General features: G+C 36.7%; 1 protein-coding gene across 1 annotated transcript; it reads left to right on the top strand.

The window, feature by feature from the left end:
- The first annotated feature begins 320 nt into the window (after positions 1-320).
- On the top strand, positions 321-19840 carry LOC143848429 (alkaline ceramidase-like). The gene is made up of 4 exons (XM_077357376.1): positions 321-539; positions 622-664; positions 12382-12715; positions 18966-19840. Exons 3-4 carry the CDS (start codon positions 12459-12461, stop codon positions 19477-19479), a joined length of 771 nt encoding a protein of 256 aa, XP_077213491.1. The 5' UTR covers positions 321-539; positions 622-664; positions 12382-12458; the 3' UTR covers positions 19480-19840.
- The last annotated feature ends 1759 nt before the right edge of the window (positions 19841-21599 follow it).

Raw genomic sequence — 21599 nt, 5'->3', positions numbered from 1 at the left:
AATCCTAATTTGACTCCCGCCCACTCAATTATCTCCCTATCCTTCCATCTCCGCCGTTCTAACACATATCAGCCTCCTAATATTTCATTGAATACATTTTCATTGTAATAAAACATCGGCCAAATTTATAAATATGTATTAATATCCAGGGGTTTGCTAGGCAATTTCACAAAAGCCATTCCCCATCGACTTTTGCATTTGAGAACAGCTACACAGTCTCACTTTTTAGCATATTTTGTCTTATTCATCTAATTAATCAGTTATCTCTCTTTAAACCAGATTTTTGTGATTCTTCTTTTCAGCCTTTATGCGTTGGGTTCCAAAAAGAGAGCCGAGCCAGAAACTGTGGGCCCGACCCTTCGGCCCATATAGGGTCCAATCCAATCCCAAGTAGGCTTCTATGTAAAGTTTTAACTATTTTAAGGGCCCAAATCTAAAGCAAAGTGCAAATTGGATCGATGCCGTCCTTTTCCTCTCCTATCCTTCTCTATCCCAACTAGGGTTTTTCCTTCCTGCAACTCCAAACCCTAGTTTTGCAGGTTTGATAATTCACTCACTCATTACCTTCCTTCTCTTCATTTTTCTTCCTTCATCTCTGATTCGCATCTGTTTTTATTACAGACGCAGATCGAATTCCTGTCTATTCTGGCTGCATCTGATTTAGGTATGCCAGTAAAAAAAAATTTCCTATTAAATAGCTTGTTGTTCGTGTTTCAAAGATCCTGTTAATAAAGCATTAGGGTTTTGGGTTTTGAGTTCATGTTCCTAGGGTTTCCGTTTTTGAGATCAAAGGGAAAGAGCAAGTTTGGCTTGTTTTAGTTTGTTCGAGTTTGGTTTTTGCAGTTGTAAGTTTCCTTTTTGAGATAGAAGAAAAACGGAGTATTGAGTTTTTTGGGTTTGAATCTCTTGATCTGGCTATAGTTCTTCTTCTAAGATCCATGCAGATGGTGTTTTGCTAAGGAATGAGCTATTTATTTGTTTGTTATTAGTTTGTTATCTGAGCATGGCAGCCAGAGGATTGGTTGTCTTTCTCATGTTTTTTTATCAGCTGTGATTAATACTTGTAGTTGCAGGGAGTCAGATTTCATCATGTTTTTTATTCTTTTAAAGATTAATGTATAGAACTGGAATATTGGAATATGATTGTTGGGCTGATTTATTCGCATCATAATCTCATTTATTCGATTTGTTTGGATCATACTAATTCAGGGCATTAAACAATGGGAAGATTATATGGAATTTATGAACATTAATTTCTCTTGAGAACTACTGGAAGATTATGCAGAACTAATGAACATTAATTTCTCTTGAGACTTTTTAAATAATGTGAAAACATCGATTGCTATTCAATGAATTCAAATCCGTCTTTCTGCTTCATCCATATATTGATGGAGGATTGCTTTGACTTGATTTTTGGGAGTTTTGGTTGGAATCTTGAGTCCCTAGAAATCCACGTCACTCACCGGTCAATCAATTCAATGACTTCCAGTAAAATAATTTTTAGTATTTGTTATCTAATCTATGGACGTGTATGGAAAATGAATGGTTAATCAAGACCATATCTTTCTGATTTATCTTAATTTTTCCTGTGCATTAAAATCTAAAAACCATAAGATTGCTATTCAAATTGATACCTATTGTGACTTATAACCTATGATTTAGCCAACACTTTGAATATATTGTTGATACATGTGTCCTGTCGTGTCCGACACGACACGCTTGTTCACGTGTGTTGGCACTCCTTTCGACACTTTTAATTGTACTGCTAGTGTCAGACTTAATGTGGGCACGGCGACATGTTTGACATTCTATTTTATTACTGAATATTATATTGACCTCTTTTATTATTAAGTCTTCTTTTATCATAAACACTTCCTTTTGCTCTTCTTTGACTAATATTTGTTGTTATATTCCCTCCCTAAATCTAATACCCTTAACAAACTCTTATTTCAATATTATATTCATTGCACCCTATTCCCTTTCTCATTGCATAGTGGAGACAGAAGAGAACCAGATTAAATTGATGAATGCGTTGTTATTTGATTGTCTCATGTTTGTTTTAGATTATAGTTGATTAATCCTAAGATTTATTAGTTTGTTGAATGAATACCGTAGTTATATTGTTGCAAATTATGACCGTAATCAATAATTTTATATTTGTTTACTAGCATGGGCATGTCACCATTTATAGATTTTTAGTGGTTGCCATGTTAGACACCTCGTATCTGTGTTGAAACTCGACGCACAATTTCGTGTCTACAAATCATGATTATATATACTTTCCATTTTAACCGTGTTCCCATTAATCCTAAGATTTTTTACATTGTTGAATGAATACTGTATTTATGTTGTTGCAAATTATGATAGTAATAAGTAATTTTATATGCATTTACTTGCACGGGCATGCCATCATTTCTTGATTTTTAGTGGTTGCCATGTTAGACACCTCGTATCCGTGTTGAAACTCGACCCACCATCATTTTGTGTGCACAAGCCAATGATTATATATACTTTCCATTTAAGCCACATTCCCATTTCTAAATTTCGGGCTTTGCTGTGTTGACACTCTGTGTCCGTGTCAACACGCGGCACTCGTCCGTGTCCACAAATCATAGAGTATAATCTAACTTTAGTTTTTAATATTTTGTTCATCATTACTACTTTCTTTAGCCACTGATCTGCTCAGGTCAATTAAATCTGGTTGAGACTCAAAATAAAGTTTCATATATGGCGTAATATTTTCAAATTGGAACTCGATCAGTTTACCAGCCTGCCTAGTTTTGGAAAACGATACTTACCTTCCAATTTGAAAGCAATGCATGTTATTACTTGGTTAAAGGGTGCCTACCTTACCAAAACATACAGGCTTATGATAATTAACAAAAGATAAATAATATATAGGCTCCTTGCCACAAGGAACATCATGGCTACCATCCTATGAATTTGTAAAAGGCTATGATAAAGGAAATTATGTTAACATTTAAACTAGAAAGGAGACATCATAATCAAACAGTCTATGCTATTTGCTTTCATTTAAATGCATGTTTCTTGAAAATGTTATATACCCACACTAGGATGTCCATGGTTTCAATCATTGTCCTTGAGAGAGAGTGGGAGAGGGGGTTGTTCTTTTTTGCTTTATCAATTACCATCCTTATAAATGCACTGTAGGTTGTTGTCAAGGTTATAAATTTCAATTTCGGCTACGATTTTGGTCACCACGAAAATAGCAACATTTCGGCTTCGGCTGGAAATTTCAATGGAAATCCTGTAAAATCACGGAAACATATACAAATGATTGCTCCCGGTCATCGTTTTAAATTTTTTTTTTAAAAAAATACCATTAAGAAATATGCAAATAATAGAATTTTATGATTAAAAACTTATAAAAATGCTAAAATAAGCACAGATATAATTTAAAAACCACCACATGCGCAAGACAATCATCCATAATGATTTACTAATATTGAACACCTAGTGACATGCGCGCGCGTATGTTTGGTAATCTATGATTTTTTTTTTTGAAATTTTTTTTTGGTAATCTATGGCAATCTATGATTTAGCCAACACTTTGAATTTATTGTCGGCACACGTGTCCTGCCGTGTCCGACACGACCCTCATGTCCACCTGTGTCGACACTCCTTGGTCACTTTAAATGTATTGCTAGGACTGTTAGAGTTAATGTGGACGTGTGGACACTTATTTGTGCAATAATCAATAATTTTATGGATATTTCGTGTCATTATTTCTAGTTTTTTAGATATTGCTATGTCGGGCAACTCATATCCTTGTCGAAACTCGATGCAGGAATTTGTATCGACAAAATATGATTATATATACTTTCTATTTTAGCCTTGTCCACGTTTCTAAATTTTGGGGGGTTGCCGTGTCCGACACTCCGTGTCAGTGTCGACGCGCAACACTCGTGTCCGTGTCCACAAATCATAGCTGGTAATTCAATACATACCACATTTCACTTGTAATACATATAAATATTTATACATAACAGCTACACCATATTTCACATGGTGAACATGACAATAGAAAGCTACATGCAACGTTATAAATTTCGGTTTCAGTTTTGCTCATCATGGAACCGGAAATGTTATAGTTTCAGTTGGAAATTTTGGTGAAAATCCAGTAAAATAACGGAAACGTGTGAAAACATGCAAATAATAGAATTTTAAGATGAAACTCCAGGAAATGCTAGAATAAGAACAAATACTTGCTTAGAAACTATCACATAAACTAGACAGCTACACACTATGGTTTAACAACATTGAACATCTAGTCAAGGTTTTAAATTTCGGTTCGGTATCGGCTTCGATCACCACGGAATCAGGAATGTTTTGGTTTTGGCTGGAAATTTTGATGAAAATCCTGTAAAATCATGAAAACGTATGGAAACCTATGCAAGTGATAAGATTTAAAGATGACACTTCAAGAAATGCTAGAATAAGCACAAATACAAACTTTAGAGATCATCACAACCAATACAACCATCCGCATGTTTAAAACATCGAACAACTAGTGACATGATAATTCAGCACATACCACATTTCAAATGTAATTCATATAAGAGTAAACAGTTCCTGCGCTCGAGCTCAGATAGCTTATCTGCTCTCGAGTGCAGGAAACAAGGGTGGGCCCACATTTTTTTGGGTGATCCTAAGCATTCATTTGAAAGGCCTCATCGTGTATGGGGTGTGAATCAAAACTCAGCTCCATTGGATCATCTTAGCGTGTCCATTTGTGGGTGAGAAAATGGACAACCTAACCCTTCCATTTGTGGGGTGAAAAAATGGGCAAATCTGTGGACAAACAGTATCTGTCCATTTTCTCAGCCCACAAATGGAAGGGTTAGGTTGATCCAATGGAGCTGATTTTTGGTACACATCCCATACACGACGGGGCCTTTCAAATGAATGCTTAGTATACCCAAAAAATGTGGGCCCACCATGTTTCCTGCACAACAGGAACTGTTTCCTCTTCATTATAATTATTTATATATAAATATATTTTTTGAATGGCTTATTTATATATAAATATAATAAATGTAATATAGTCTTTCTAATTCTGGAGAGATCTTCCTAATAGAGCTGGAAGTGCGACTAAATGTGATGCTTTGGGCATACCAAGTATTCAATTTGAATAAGTTGAGTTTTTTTTCCAGAGGTAAGGTGGTATGCCCTGTCTTGTACCTTTTTCATACATCAATAAAATTTATGTTGCCGAACTGGGTTCCTAAATAAATTCTGGGTTAAAATAAATTAATAAATAAATACATCACAATTTACATGCAAATCATATAAATATAATTATATATCACAATCTAATATATTCAATTTCAAGAAAAAAAAAATCACATACTAATATATTATACTATTTTTTTTAAATGTATTTTTTTACTAATATATTACTTTTTTTTAATGGGTTACTAATATATTACTAGTAATACAGTTACAATTCTGATTTCGGTGTGCGTTTCGATTAGGGATAGAAATGGAAACATTTTGGTCCTTTCGTGTTTGTTTCAGTAGAAAATTAAAACCATTGCTGCATGACCTGATTGGTTGCTAAACGGTACACATACATATGGCATTTACTACCAAGTAACATTTGCCCTAGTTCAAGCCCTCTTATGACCAGATTGGTTGCTAAACGGTACACATACATATGGCATTGACTACCATTGCTGCATGACCAGATTGGTTGCTAAACGGTACACATACATATGGCATTGACTACCAAGTAACATTTGCCCTAGTTCAAGCCCTCTTATGGGTTTTTGTGCAAAGTTTGACTCGATAGGAGTGATCCTGTCTATTGCAGCAAATAACTCATGAGAACTACATTTGCTGGATGTAAAAAATGCTTTTCTTCATAGATATACATGATGATGCCATCAGGGATTAAATTCCTAAGAGCAGATAATCAAGTCTGTAGATTAAAAAGGCTCTGTGGACAAACTATCTCCTAGAGCATGGTTTCATGGGTTTAGTTGTGCTATGAAGAAGTGGGGTATGTCAGGTTGATAGGATTTTTTATTTTTAAAACACAACAAAGACCATAGTTTTAAAACACCCTTGCGTTGTCTTGGACTCCCTCAAGTCGACTCCCTTTTACCTTGCCCACACCATTTTATTGTACAAATTCAATCAAAACTCCTTTGACTCTCCCATTCATGATCACGTCTATTGAGTAACTCAGCCGCATCAACCAAGTACGTGACTGCGTTGTCTAGGATTTTCTTTGGCCACATTTTGACCCGCATTCGCATTTTGAAACAATGACAAAGACACCATAACTCTGCACATTGTGTACATTGATGATATCGTCATCACCAGGACCAACTCAGCTGGGATAAAATTGTTGAAAGATTACCTCAATAAGGGGTTCGAAGTTAAGGATTTGGGCTCTTTCAAATATTTTTTGGGATTCAAAGTGGCTAGATCCTCATTGTGTACGTAGATGTAGAGAAGGTATTTTGACCTGCATTCGTAGTTTGACACAATGACAAAGACACCATAACTATGCTCATTGTGTACATTGATGATACAGTCATCACCAGGACCAACTCAGTTGGGATAAAATTGTTGAAGGATTACCTCAATAAGGCATTCGAAGTAAGGATTTGGGCTCTTTCAAATATTTTTTGGGATTCGAAGTGGCTAGATCCTCATTGTGTACGTAGATGTAGAGAAGGTATCTTTATTTCACAAAGGAAATATGTTTTGGATCTTCTCAAGGATGCAGGAGAGTTGGGTTATAAACTAGCAGATACACCTATTGAACAAAAACATTGAGCAGGTGATAATGAACACCTTATTGATGTGAGAAAGGATCGAATATTGGTTGGTAAGTTCATATATTTTTCTCTTATGCACATAGCGTATGTTGTGAGTGTTGCGAGCCAATTTATGCATGCTCCATGGACACTTCATTTGGAGGCAACACTTATACTCAGATATCGCAAGAGGTGTCCAGAGAGAAGATTCCTGTTTAAAAGACAGTCATATGAGAGTGGAAGCTTGGACCGATGCTTGTTGGGCAGGATTTGTATGAGATAGATGATCTCCTCAGGCTATTGCACATTTGTGAGAGGACATTTGGTAACTTGGCAAAGCAAGAAACATTCCATTGTGGCAATATCTAGTGCAAAGCCAGAGTTTAGGTCTGGCACATTGTGTATATGAATTGCCATTATTAAGAATATTGTTACAGACTTACAGGAATTGGGGTGTCAAGTTCATATGCCAATAGACGTGTATCGCAACAACAAAGCTGCTATATTACCATCGTCCATTTGGGTTAATCATTCCCAAATAGGGACCACCATGCGACTACAGTTATAAACATGGTTTTAAAGGTTGGTTTCAGTTTCAGTTTCGGTAGCCACAAAAACGGAAATGCTTTGGTTTCAGTTGGAAATTTCTATGGAAACCATTTAAAATCACAGAAAGATATGGAAACAAATAATAGAATTTCAGAAAATGCTAGAATAAACACAAAAACATACTTAGAAACCATTACATAAGCAAGATAACTATCCATAATAGTTTAGTGACATCAAATACTTAGTGACATGCACTGTCGCACATGTCTTGCGCATGTCTGATAGTTCAATACATACCAAACTTCGTATGTAATTCACACACGCACTACATACGCCACATTTCACATGAAATTCATATATATATATATATATATATATATATAGAGAGAGAGAGAGAGAGAGAGAGAGAGAGAGCGGTTCCTACACACGTGTAGATAAGTTATCTACACACTAGCTTAAAATACAGTGGGGGCCACATTATTTGGGTGATCCAAACCATTCATTTTTAAGGCATTCTCATAGATAGGGTGTTTACAAAAAATCAGATCCATAGGATCATCCTAACCATTCGAACTTTGGAGGCAAAAAATGAACTAATTTGTGAAGGTTTAAAGACATCCATTTTACCTCCACAAATCGTAGGGTTGGGATGATCCTATGGATCTGATTTTTTGTAGACACCCTATCTATGTGAGGGCCTTTAAAATGGATGGTTTGGATCACCCAAACAATGTGGGCCCCCACTGTATTTTGAGCTAGTGTGTAGAGAACTCTCTACACATGTGTAGGAACCATTTTCTCATATATATATATATATATATATATATATAATTATGTAATACTTACGGATATAGTATACCACTAATGCACTTACAATTTTGGTTTCAGTGTGCGTTTTGATGGGATGGAAACGGAAACATTTTGGTCGTTTCATGTCAAACCATGATTATAAACCTAACTCAATGATGTGAACTTTCAAAATCTAATCATAGTTAATTAACAATAATAATTATTTGGGGTTAGCGTGTCACATTTCCGAATTGCCATTGACAAATCAAAGTCACCAAATATAGATCAATAGTCTTCAACATGAGAATTGATTATATCCTGCATATCAAGGTCCATGGTGTTAAATTTCCCCGAAATTTCTCTAAAATGACCGAAATGTTTCCATTTCCATCCCTACCGAAATGAAATTTCAATGAATTCCTTTCATGTCATTATTTCCAATCGAAATTCCCAAAATTCGACCAAAATGGTCGAAACAACAACAAATGGAAATATGTTATGATTTGCTTGTCATTTCATTTTATTAACTTAAAAAATGATATTTGGCATGCAACATCATTGAACTGCACAGCACAACAAAGTAACAGTATCTTATGCATTGGATGTCAGATCAGCATGAGACCAATAATACCTTGTAACTCCATGTGGTAGGGGTCCTTGTAGGGGAGAGTAGTCATTACACTTTCTTATACTTCTTTATTGACTTTACTGTTCCAGACACGTGCGACAATGTATGTCATTGCATAAGCCATTATGGATGGCTTTCTTGCTTATGTAATGGTTTTTAAGTATGTATTTGTGGTTATTCTACCATTTCCCGAAGTTTCACCTTCAAGCCTTCATCATTTGCATATGTCTTCATACGTTTCCGTGATTTTACAAGATTTCCATCGAAATTTCCACTGAAACCAAAATGTTTCCGTTTCCTTGCTGATCGAAACCGAAACCGAAATTTAAAACCTTGTCAAGTTCAAGCACCATCCCCCTCTCCTAACTCCCCACCCCTAATGTAAGGGAACATCGAATATGCCTTTAGTGAACTCACCATTCCTTTAGAAAGTGGGGCTGAAAAACAATGCCAGGTTAAAGAAATAACTCACTGCATGAAGGAGAGACTATCAAGCTGCTCATCTCATCTTTTATCAACCACCTTCCAGATGGGCATATTCTATTGTTTCTTATTCTTTAACCTTCCTATATCACTTCCCTGGCCTTTCCATGACCTCATTTAAAACCCAACAGCAAGCTTGTCTTGGTGGTCCACAAGCGGGCACTGTCACGAAAAGCCCACTGATATTCAAATCATTTTACAACTGGACCAGAAAGAATTATCCAACAATGCCCTGGAGTCTCTTGACTAAGCATATGCCTGGCATAATTAATAGCAACATAATCATTGGAGACAAACATCTGTTGGAGATTTTCTTTTGGGTGACAACTGACAAGACTATTTTTAGGCTAAGAAGTTAATGTTGCACCTTGACTGAGCGGGGCGACACAAATCTTTGCCACCAGAAAATGTGTTCCCTCGTCCAGTGCAAAACCGTTCATGGTTATATGTGAGCCTGGCTATCCTTCGAGCTCTCAATTGTATTTGCAATTATAGGAAATCATTTGGTTTTGCCAAGTTCTCCAGCATTAGGTCTACGTCATGCATTGCACAAGGGTCCAATAAAATCTCCCATATTTTATTTCCAACTTCTTCCCAACTACTTTCTAACTAGGTTCGCTATTGGTTACAAACTGCACGATGACTTGGTAACCCACTTGCTGAACTAATTCATAAAAAGTTTCAAATAATGAACCGTCATTCTTTACAATGTCTAATGCTTCCATAGATATAATAACAATAACACTTCTTCGGGTAATAAACCAAGAAGTTGACCAATGGAAGTTGTTTTGTACCTGTCCAATCATTGTTCGTAAACGTTGTGGAGCTGTTGACCCTATTGAGCAAACTCGTTTACTGATTTAAATTTTATGGAAGCCAAGAACTGCCCACTCTAATCTTCCACCTTTTACACGTAGAGTGACATGCCACTGAAATCTCCAATCCCCTCCCCCTCCTCCCCTCAATGCACCTATTAACTCTAGGCTGTATCACTAAAATCATCTCTTCCTCAAATAGAGAAGGTAGCACAATCTATCCATGGGATCCTACTTAGTTTCTTGAGGAATTGTTATCTGGTTTTCTTTTCTTTTTTTTAAAAATGATTGTTATCTGATTTTCAACATCTGATCAGCTGTTTGACCTTGTGTTCTTTCCAATACCTCCAACCCTTTTTTGTTGAGTGTTGTCATCTTCACTTTCCAGCATACTCCTTCCCTACACGCTGTCCCTCCCCTCTTCTTCTTTCCTTAATGTCATAATTCAGACGTTATTAAATTACAGAGCTGTCAACCATCTCTACCATACTGTGTGTGAAGCTTTTAGTCCAGCTATGTTCTGTTTGTCTCCTTTTCCCTTCGTTTCCAGTAACTGACTGGGGCCTCTTCGGTTTACAGTCTTTCAAAATTTGTGGATATTTGCCTGATTGTTCTGAGACCCACTATGGCCCAGCCCCATCACTTCTTGCTCTTCTTCGAGTGCAAATGCAACAACGGTTTCTTTTTCGCCAACCATGTCTGTATACTGCTTATTTCCCAAATCAAAACCTTGGGGAAGTACCCTTGCCGCCATCTAAACAGCACTAAATGGAGGAACCTCAGCAGCCAAGTCTTACTTCTAGAACCCTTCTGATTTTGGCCCACCAGTCTCGTCTCTGTAGAATGAGTGAAAGACCTTACACCAGCCCACTGTGGTTCTTTCATTCATTTTTTTTTCCTCTTAAACAACTGAAATCTCCATGAAGAAGAAAACTATAGCAAAAAACTCAAATTTCAAGGTTCCCACAACGAAACATGATCACGAAACCAAAACTTAAAAAATAACTAAATGTCATAAAATCCTAGAACCCTACAGGCCCACAAAACTACTGCATCTTTACTACCAATGAGAGAGAGAGAGAGAGAGAGAGAGAGAGAGAGAGAGAGAGAGAGAGAGAGAGAGAGAGAGAGAGAGAGAGAGAGAGAGCACTACATCGTTACAATTTACAACAGTGTCCTTTCTGGCCTGCAACCTGAGAATTACTACCATTTGGAGAACACTACATTACAAAACAGTGTCCTTTCCGTCCTGCACCTTGAGAATTAAGTTTTTAACTATCAACATGATGATGTTCTTCTGCCAATCATTGTCATTGCGGTTAATTATTTAACACCACCATGTTGCTAACCTTAGTTCTAAAGGCGTATAATGGTCTTAGGGCTAATAAGTAAATACGTGTTGTTCAAATTTGGTTTCAAGTTCCTATGTTTCATGATCAAGCAAATGCCAATTTTCTATAGTTTAGCTTGAGAGCTAGGCATTGGACTGATAACTTTTTTTTTTATTAAAAAAAAATAGAGGGTTTTTTTTTTGGATTCTCGATCAAACAGATTAAGAAGAATAAAATTACAATTGTTGGACGTAACATAATGAGCTGTCTTTGTCATTTCTACTACCTTGTGAGCTGATGACTAATTGCCTATAAACATGTATACTTTTGATGTTGTCATTTTGGTTTATTATTGAGTATTTATGGGTGCAGCAAGAAGTGAGTTGCCAGAGAACAGAAATATTACTCCCATTTGTTCTGTTAATCCCATAATGTGACTTTGAATGAGTTTATGATCTACTCAGTGCTTATGCGATGACATGAGAGTTCCTGGGATGCATTCTTAGTTTATCCTGAACATTTTATTGTCCAAATTGTTATATCTTATTTTAAGTTCTGTTCTTGTTGATTAATATAATACACTAGGACATGAAACTTCCAACTGCTTGATATCTCATCATTTTAATTATTTCACGACATCTAAATCTTTTACTTAGATCAAAACTGAAATTAAGGGCATCGATGATATAAAAGAAATTTCTATTTTTTATGTTACAATATAAAGCCAAAATTAATGGCATTGATATAAATTATATTTCTAATTTTTATGTTATATGTGCATTATGAAGTTGCCGAGATTATACAAATTATTCTTTGTGTTAATTTCCATTTGTTGGATTGAAGTTATATGAAAGTAGCTTGGTTCAGATTTGCTGACTGGGTTCATTTTTTCTATCTATTCTGTATTACCGCTTCCTAACTTTTCCTAAGTTCCCGAGGCTATACTTATGTCCATCGGTTGCTATGCAATTACTAAAATATCATTATATGCATTGCAGGCACACGATCTGCATTTGGCCTGGACTTGGTATTATTTTATATTTTTGAACTTTGGGAATATACAAGTACTGGAGAAATGGCAGAAACAATGGTTTCAAGCTTTTGGGGTCCCGTCACATCCACAACTGAGTGGTGTGAGAAAAATTATACCCATTCTTCTTACGTTGCGGAATTTTACAACACTATATCCAATATTCCATGCATTATCTTGGCATTCATTGGCCTTATAAATGCCTTAAGACAACGATTTGAGAAAAGATTTAGTACTCTTCATATTTCTAATATGATACTTGCCATTGGGAGCATGCTATTCCATGCTACACTACAACATGTGTAAGTTTCCTTTCCCTCTATGATGGACAATATGCATAACCATTATATGCCATCTTTCTCTTTATGGTTTACTTCAACTCTTTAAATGCCATTTATTCCTAATATTGCCTTGGCAAATTTTATTTGTTCCCATGGAATGGAAAATAGAGCTCTGTTCTAAAGTTCATGCCTTATTGAAAAGATAATAACTCTGATTGCATCTTTGTTTCAGAGTTCTGCACGGGCTTTTTACTCGAATGTAAAACTTGTAATTGCTTTTGGTATGTATGATTGGAGATTTAAGATCTTAATTGGGCTCATAGGAGTGAATTAATAACAAGGTTTAGGTAAGGTTTCATTCGTTGAGTTGTGTTAAGAATGGACCCCTCCAACCTCATTTATTAAATAAGTGAAGACTTAAATTATGTTGTTCTGTAATCTATGAAATTATCGAAAATAGAAAGGGAAAACAGCACAAATGTTGCTCGGTCATTCGAGTCCTTGCTGATTCTTTGCTGAAGCTTAGTTGGGAATTATTTTAACTTTTGAACGAGTGAAATAAATTTCATTAAATAGCTAAATGGAATACAATGGGGCTCCAATGGGGGAACTCATACATTGTGCATAAATACTCGATTAAGTGCATGGTTGTGGGAACCTGTAAAATATGCTGAGCCTTTCGCTATTCAGTTCTGTTTTCTATGGATGTGAGATGTTCGTGTTGATTTTGGCGCTGCAATTCATGAATGCAAGATGAAAAACCCAATAAGCAGGTTAAGTCTTAAGTCTGGATAGCAATGAGAGAGTCCTCTTCTTTCAATATCATGTACAAGCAAATGTTAGAGAAAGACTAGGTCTGTCTTGGAGCTAGAACCTCCTTTTTAATAGCATGAGCTGAACTTGGAAGGCATGCAAAACTGTCATAAAGGCAGATTATGAAAAGAAAAAAAAAGAAGGAAAATCTCGTGTACATTTATATTGTAAGTCTAGGCCTGTCTTGGAGCTAGAACCTCTTTTTTAATTGCATGAGCTGAACTTGGAAGGCATGCAACTCCGTGTAGATGGAACCTGCTGTTGTGTTGTTGCTAAATCCTTCACAGACACTCTATGCGGGTGGGCGTGTGTGAGTGGGTGGTTCATTTCCCCTACTCAGCCGTTTCCCCATGTGGTTCATTTTCCCTATTCTATCCCAACCTCTACTAGAAGTACCGCAACGAGCTGCTTTTTGTCACCATCACACCTCTTCCTCACCCACTCCTTGAAAAAACCCTGTTGAGCTTAGCCCTTGAATGGGGCGTTTGGATACACCATTTTTTCTTTCGGTAATCTGTGGAATACTTATTTTACTTGGTTTGGGTAAGACAAGTAATCCATATTCAATGGTGCTGAATTTGACATGAAATTCAATGAAAATGTCATCCACCTTCACCCTTATGATTTCACTTGTAATGAAAGGAAAATCACAATTGGCCTATTTTCCCTCAACTTACAAACCTTCACTCTCTCTCTCTCTCTCACCATCTCAAAAAGAAAGATAATGTAAATTAAATCGAAGTAAAAAAAAAGTAGATCCTCCAAAAAAACAAAAATAAAAATAAAAAAGTAGATAAAATGGATACTAATAAAAAATAATAGAAGATAATAAATAAATTAATAAATAGGCACTCCTCTCTTTATTTACCAATATTTGATGAACTGAGACTATGGGCAATTGGGAGCCACTGGAGAGATATGACAGCTAGTGGACTTGGGTGAGGAGAAAAGATATAGAGTTTACTAGTATCAGGCTTCAGGCAGGAAGAGGAGGCACCGACTCTTTGGAAGAGAAAGCTCAATTTGTATTGTAAAAACTGAAATCATCTTTGGGAGATTTTGTTTTCCTCATCTTGATCCTCAAATTGTCTTATTTCTTCTGTTTCTTTGCAGATCTGATCTATAACTTGTTTGCTAAGCTTCTATATTGCCTTTCTTTCCAAGTAGAGGGCATTTAATCGGTTGTGCTCAACCATTGAATGCTCAAAACATTTGTGGTCGAGTTAACTTATCTTTTTGAAGTATTATTATATCTCTATAAGGTTGAAGTTGCCCAATTTTTCAACACTATAGTTCCTTCATACCATATAGGGCCCCATCAGTGTCTTTTTTGCTTTTTCTATATACTTCATTGTTTTGCTGCATTACTGATCCTTTATAACAGCCATGGTTTTAAATTTCCACCGAAACCGACGAGAAATGACCAAAATGTTTTCATTTCCATCCCCATGGAAATGATACCAAAACCGAAGCATATCAAAATCAAAATCGGAAGTGCATTAGTGGTATACTATATTAGTATGCGTTACATAATTATACTTCAATGAATTGCATCCATGCAAATCAAAAGTACAGAAGGGACAAGGTGTCCCTGAAACATGGTTTGAAACATAATCATCCCGCCCGGATTACAAAAAGGACAACATAAAGTTAAAGGCCTCACAAAAAGTACTTTCGCGATTCACTCCCTCTTTTGCTAGAGCATCTGCATAAGTATTCGCTGACCTTCTCCTATGCGTTATTTGCGGGTGAAGGGTTCTCACCAAATCCCCGATCTCATCGATTTTGTGATGCATGTACTGTGTACATATTTATATGAATTACATGTGAAATGCGGTGTGTACGCATCTAATTGGGTGTTAGTGTTATTAAACCATTATGGATGACTCTCTTGCTTATGTGATGGTTTCTAAGTGTGTATATGTGTTTATTGTAGTATATCTTCTTCTTTTTTTGAAAATTGACTTTTATTAATCCATAGAATGTGAGGAGGGGACAAGGTGTCCCCATCTAGAATACATAGGCTCCAGCCCAATACACTATTCTAGTATATCCTGAAGTTTCATCTTAAAATTCTATCATTTGCTTATTTTTTGATACATTTCCATGATTTGACAAGATTTCAACCAAAAATTTCCATAGAAACTGAAATGTTTCTGTTTGGGTGTTGACCTAAATCGAACCCGAAACTGAAATTTAAAACATCGGGAGCAGCTGCCCAACTTGCCTTCTGACTTAATTTGGTTCTATTGTGGGCACAATATCCATGCGTGTTTAAATCATTGTCTTGACATACACTGTATGTATCGAGGAATTGAGTTTATTCTGTTTTTCCCGTTTATTAACCTTACTGTATTATGAACCACACCAATTTCATGATGGCTATAATTCTTGTCCTTTTGGCCTTCATGGGTTGTGTTCCCTCATAGGCATTTGTCCAAGACGGCATTTTTTTCGAAAGGTAAAAGAAACATTTTATTAATAGCTGCATTAGGGTGACAGCAACTGGGACAAGGTGTCCCACTAGTGCAATACTAAAACAGCAAACAGAATGACCTGGAACGCTCATAAAACAAACAATCCACAACAGAAAATACCCATGGCCTCCTCATTCGCCGATCACCTTTTATGTTGGACCAATGGGGAGATCGGCTCGATAATGTCCCGGATTTCATCGATCCCTCCTGCTAGCTTCCAAGGCCCCATTGATCTGCGAGTGGCCTATGCTATGACATTTGAAGAAACGTCTTCTATGATCAATGGCCGTTGCTATGGGTCTTGAAATGGTTTGCTTCAAATGTCCAAGACAGCAATCCTTCATAAAATTGATGGATGTCTCCATGGTGGGGATCATAAAGAGGGGAAGGTTCTTTCTACTTGCTCACAGTATGCTCTGGGTTATTTTATGGCCTCTCATTGCTATTTATCCAATGGATAGTGTCTCATCATAATGTCCAGTTCTTGATAGTGCCCTCATCCTTTTTTTGATGACATATAGGGTATCCCCACCCCAATTTTTTGGGCGTTACTATTCCCTACGGATGCGTGCAATCACTCGTAAACCACGCGCATCGGGTAAGGCTGTGGGATTCGAACTCGCGTCAATGGGGAGCATACCCATGACTTTAAGCCAAAGAGCCACATCCGTACGGGATATGCGCCCTCGTCCTAACTTTCAGTTCTGTTTATCTCCCGTCCAGAGTCGTGTTTTCGTATTTTTATGCTTCCCTCTTCTGTATTGTATTCTTCATTTCTTCACGAAAATTTTATGATGATGTATGGACTGGTCTTGTGAAGATGCATGGTTATTTCATTCATCACAACCCTATCTGAAATGACCTTTTTAGAGCCGAACCCATCTGTACACATAGATCTGCACATGTACATACATACATGACATTACACTAATATTTGGTCAAAATCCTGAAGGAATGCACAGTTCAACTGCTCACTGGATTGAATTAACCATTTATTTTGGTTCACCTTTTCTCTTCTACTCCTCGGAAGCCTTCTTTAATATAAGATCTGATTAATGCCATCAGATGGCTAGCAGATATTCTATTTCCTTCCCAGTGGATACTGGGAAATTTTGTCAAACCTCATTATTCTTTTTCCCAGTATAATGGTTTTGGAGTTCTTAATCTCTTGAATGTTTTTGGAGTTACTGAATCTAGCGGGAGGCATTCATCAATAGAAGAATATTCCAAAAGTGCCATCTGATGGACTAACAGAAACTGTATGTGCCTTTGTAGATGATAATGGTAAATTTTGGCAAAGTTCGTCATACTTTTCTCCAGTTCAATTCTTTTGGACCTCTGAATCTAGAGAATTGAATCATATTGCCTGTAGATCACTTGCCCATAGATCACTTGATGTTCTCATTACTGAGCTGTTCTGTTCATCAAATGAAACGGTGTTGATGCTTGAGGCACTTTTTCTTTACTTTTATCCCTTTTGTGTTGGTTGTAATTATTTTATCTTTTCAGTAGTAGCTTTTATTAGTGATGAAAAGAAGAATATTGCAGCTTTTCTGTTTTGTTTTCTTGTTACTCGAAGATTGAAACACTACTATTTTTAGTGGGGAATTGCTAGCGTCCATCGCAAAAGGCATTTCGTGGCTGGTCTGTCACACGTCAGACTAGCCACCTCGTGAATAGAGACAACAGCTTTTGTCTCCACTCACGAGGTGGCTGGTCTGACATGCAACAGACCAGCTGCGAAAAGCCTTTTGCGATGGACCATAGCAAATCCCTTTTTAGTGATATTCTATTAAATTTTTGGGAACATTCCTGAATTTTTAGTAGAATTCCAGAATTGTCATACGAGCTCCCTATCTTACAGGCATTTCCAGTAGTAAATGTTATTGGCTTTTATATTTAGGTGAGAATTGATGCATTTTCTGCTAATGAACTTGAGAAAACTGTTACGTTTTTCTCTTGAAGTTCAAACAAACGCTTTTGTTCTTTGAAGATTTACGATCTTACTATAGACCACTATTCTGAAAAAATAATCCCGGATTGTCACATACACCCACTGACCTATCTACCAGTTCCCATTTTGCAAATCATGGATTGTTAATTCATTCTTGAGTAGATGAGTGGTATTGAAAGGATGGCCTAATTCAGTTAGGAGAAACATGCTCCAAATAAGTCATCTTAGTCTTGCACATATCACAAGATTGATCTTCAATTGTTATGGGATGGGAGGGATGGTACTGAATATTTTTTCTATTGAGGAAATGATAAATCTTTTTATATACTAGGCCTAGTTTCTCTAGTCGGAAGCCTATAGTACATGTGACATGTGGATGTGTCAATATTGTGGGTCACCGTGAGACCAGACAGGAATAATCTGTCGTATGCTGAACAGAAGCCAACTTCTTGATAAAAAAATATTTTCTTTAGCCTTTTTTCCAAAAAGAATTGGCAGTTAATAGTTGCATCAGGCGTTCATCAAGTGCTTGAGATCTCAATTCGGCATCAGAGACCAAACAGACAAACATTCCGACAGCTACAAAATCAATAGTCTCTATCACTACGCCAGCGGTGCCATGTATAGAATTCCTCATTCCTTTATTTTCTCTGCTCTTATGATAGTTGTGTTTCTGTGATAGTAGAATGATACTAAGCTCTGTAATTGTATCTTCATATTGTTACCAGCTCTCTTTTTTTTTGTTGAATTTTAGTCTTTCACGTTTGATGCAAAATTTTGAAGTTACTTGCGTAAATGTATTTTGCTTTTGCTGCTGCTTGTGATCTTTCTCCTGTCATGATAATTGTAGTTATCAATTTATAGCTTTGAATTATATTTCAATTAACTTTGTTTAATTTCATGTCGAATAATCGCCTTTAAATAGTAATAGTAGCTGCTTAAATTTGTCATTCCACCCCTTACTCCATAAGATATTACATCTTATCCTTGAGATTTACATGATTATTCATTTCTATCTGATTTCCAGGCAACAACAAAGTGATGAAACACCTATGGTCTGGGAGATGCTGCTCTATATCTATGTCCTTTACTCCCCAGATTGGCATTACCGGAGTACGATGCCAACTTTCCTGTTTCTGTATGGCGCTGCGTTCGCCGTAGTCCATTCCCAGGTGCGATTCGGAATCGGGTTTAAGGTGCATTACATAATTCTATCTCTCCTGTGTGTTCCTCGAATGTACAAATATTACATTCATACAAAAGAGGCATCTGCAAAGCGGCTCGCCAAACTCTATGCGGTCACTATATGTCTTGGGACTCTTTGTTGGCTATTCGACCGCATCTTCTGTGCCAAGATATCATTATGGTATGTTAACCCGCAGGGCCATGCATTGTGGCATGTGCTAATGGGATTTAATTCCTACTTTGCAAACACTTTCTTAATGTTCTGCCGGGCCCAGCAACTGGGATGGGCCCCCCAAGTTGTCCACTTCTTTGGGTTCTTCCCCTATGTGAAGATTCAAAAACCCAAAGCTCAGTAACATTTTGGAGGTATACTAATGGTTTATGATCGCAGGAAGAGCGCAAGAGAGAGAATTGAAATTTTGTAAATGGATGGGAGATGCAAAAATATATGGGAAATTAATTTGTAGTTTCGTAAGTTCTTGGATGTAAACTGCTCGTGTGTTTGCGGTGTACCATATTTTTTCATGTTTTCATTCATAGAGATGATAGAGGTTTGCTCTTGCCATAGGTTCTTGCTTCTCTTTCTTGTAATTCTGTTCTTTGTTTGTTTTTCTTGATTGCAGAATTCTATTCTTTTTTTATTTTTCCATTTGTAGCACAAATGGAAGCAGGTCTGAGTTTGAATTGTTGAATTCTTGGTGAAGATGATTTTTGTTATATCCTTTCCCATGCCAAATCTTCAGGCTGTTTTGATTAGCTGGCTTGTTTTATAAATGTATATTAGCAGCTGATATTTGCACTACCATATTTTGATAATGGTGCTAGTCACTTTGTTCTGCACCTTTCTGATTGAATGTTGATAGCATCTGGAGTACTTTAACAACCATTAAACTCTAATTAAGAAAGTGTAAAATAGAGTGGTGCCATTATCAAAATCTGGTAGTGGGGAGATGTACATATGTTTTATATTGTATTCACAAGGTGTGATAACACTGATGTATGGTCAGTTTGGATGGTGATGCGGTGCAACCCATTTGCATTTTGGGAGATGTAATTAAAAGGGCATTTCATACAGGGAAATGATATCTGCACTCCATTGTTTTTTTATTTATAGTAGCAGCCTTTATTTTGCACCTTTCTGCTTAGCTACAAAGGCTATCACAGTATATCTGATGCACCCAAAATGCAATTCGATTGCACACCTAAAGTCACTAAAGCTTGCAATTTGGTTGGCTTTGATGCTTTGTTTTGGATTTTGAGAATTGATTTTAAGTCAAAAACTGGTTGGACTCAAAATTAAATGCAATTTTCAGCCCAATAATCAGTTTTGGATGCAAAATTAATTATCAAAATTCAAAATGTAATGCAAATCAACGAAGAAACATCATGTAGAGCAAATATGCAGAATGTGGTAAGAATGGGACACAAAAATAAATTAAACAATCAAGGTGACACATGGTTTTGACGTGTAAAATCCTTCAAAGTGAAAGGAAAAATACAAACTTAAACTAGTCTGGTAATAATCTTTTACTATGATGAGATTAAAAAGATGTTCTCTAGCAAAGGATAATAATGAAGCTAGTGAATAGCATCATCAAGAGAAAATAAGCAACTCAAGACTTATAAGAAGAAACAAGGTAATTTCTCACAAAAAGGGATTGTCACAACCTTCTAATTGTTGGAATTATTAAATCAAAATTTACGATGCCTTTGGAAGAGAAAAAGCCCTGTAAGTTTTCTAGAATAACATCATTTCTAGGTTGTGCTATCTAACAATGAATAAGTTATACAATTAGAAGGTGCTATCCACTGCATGCTACCCCCATTTACCAACAGTTCCATAGGGGTTGTAAAGGAAATCCAAGTGCATACACAAAACCAATCTTAGTCCGCAGCCATTTTTGCACATCCAAGTTGGCATTTGTTGTCTGCGTACAGGGAAATGATATACGCACTGGCATTTTGATGATTGCACTCCTCACTTTCTAACTACATCAGAATCATTCTCAACGAACCCATAAGAAGTGACAGATGTTATATGTTGTCCGCACATTGCTTGCACGTATTTGAAAGAAACATATAATGGGGCCCACTCCATAGGATGATCCAAACCATTCATTTGTTAACCCTCCGATAGGTCCCTTTACAGATCAGAGGGTTATAGTCATCCTATGAAGATTTTTTGTCCCGGTCTATCTAAGCCAGGGCCCAACAAATGAATGGTTTGGATCATTTAACCATGTGGGCCCTACTGAAGTTTTAAAATAAATACTTGCACTTACCTGCAGACACCATATAAATACATGGGCACAAGACCATGTATATCGCATCTAGGCTCATGTGCCTACAATAGCAACGGTCTTGATATCTCACATACATGCCCCCATTTGCCTCCTAGTAGCACCCATACACCTAGAGTATTTAGACCATTTTGAGGTGTTTGAATCCAAGGGGAACAAATTTTGGTGAAAAAATA

This window comes from Tasmannia lanceolata, unplaced genomic scaffold, assembly GCF_043159265.1.
Source record: "Tasmannia lanceolata isolate RefF3 unplaced genomic scaffold, GAP_Taslan_0.1 ptg000016l, whole genome shotgun sequence".
In the NCBI taxonomy this organism is placed as follows: domain Eukaryota; kingdom Viridiplantae; phylum Streptophyta; class Magnoliopsida; order Canellales; family Winteraceae; genus Tasmannia; species Tasmannia lanceolata.
The sequence above is the reverse complement of the archived record's forward strand: the minus strand, read 5'-3'. Positions and strand labels throughout refer to the sequence as shown.

Coding starts and splice junctions, on each gene's coding strand:
- LOC143848429 (XM_077357376.1), top strand. CDS start 12,459: ATGGCAGAAACAATGGTTTCAAGCTTTTGGGGTCCCGTCACATCCACA. Junction 12,716..18,965: donor CATGCTACACTACAACATGT/GTAAGTTTCCTT, acceptor TCTGATTTCCAG/GCAACAACAAAGTGATGAAA.